This window comes from Bison bison, unplaced genomic scaffold (assembly GCF_000754665.1).
Source record: "Bison bison bison isolate TAMUID 2011002044 unplaced genomic scaffold, Bison_UMD1.0 scf7180017848702, whole genome shotgun sequence".
Lineage (NCBI taxonomy): Eukaryota > Metazoa > Chordata > Mammalia > Artiodactyla > Bovidae > Bison > Bison bison.
In genome coordinates, this window is record NW_011479275.1 from 6,059 (window position 1) to 6,690 (window position 632).

Genomic DNA, 632 nt, shown 5'->3' on the forward strand with positions numbered 1-632 from the left:
GAGCCCAGCCCCCCTGCCCTGTGTACAGATGTGCGCCCCTCCCCAGGCTCTGTCCACAGCGACACCACTGCAGACCCTGCCTGCCACGCCTCTAATCCTCTGACTGCCCATGAGCCCCCACTGCTCTTTGACCTGTCTGAGGACCCTGGTGAGAACTACAACCTTCTGGACAGTGTGGATGAGGTTGCCCCAGAGGCGCTGCAGGCAATGAAGCAACTTGAGCTGCTCAAGGCCCAGTTTGATGCTGCCATGACCTTCGGACCCAGCCAGATGGCGCAGGGTGAGGACCCCACCCTGCAGGTCTGCTGCCAGCCCAGCTGCACCCCCCGGCCGTCCTGCTGCCACTGCCCCGAGTTCCAGCCCTGAGGGTGCAGACGGAGGCCGTCTGGGGTTCCTGGCTGTGCTGTGGGGGTGTGGAGGTGGTTTGTACCCGAGAACTCTAATAACACCAGCTGACACTTGTGTGATAATTTGTGTGATCCTTGTGAGAGCCCTGAGCTAGGTGTTTTTCTCCCTGTTACACGTGAGGAGCCTGAGGCATGGAGAGTCCAGCGACTTGCCTGAGGTTGCCCAGCCTGAGAGAGGGCCACCTTCCTCCCCCTGGTGATCGCTTGTGTCAGTGCACACAAGCG

The 632-nt window shown here is 61.1% G+C and overlaps 1 protein-coding gene across 1 annotated transcript in view; it reads left to right on the forward strand.

Moving 5' to 3' along the window:
- The window catches only part of ARSA (arylsulfatase A), a gene marked incomplete at its 5' end in the record, with an annotated part of 6,019 nt that extends 5,552 nt beyond the window's left edge, over positions 1-467 (forward strand). Inside the window, one exon of the mRNA XM_010845853.1 lies at positions 48-467. Within this exon, the coding sequence (XP_010844155.1) occupies positions 48-366 (319 nt within the window). The remainder of the gene's footprint in view (positions 1-47) is intronic.
- Between the last annotated feature and the right edge of the window lie 165 nt (positions 468-632).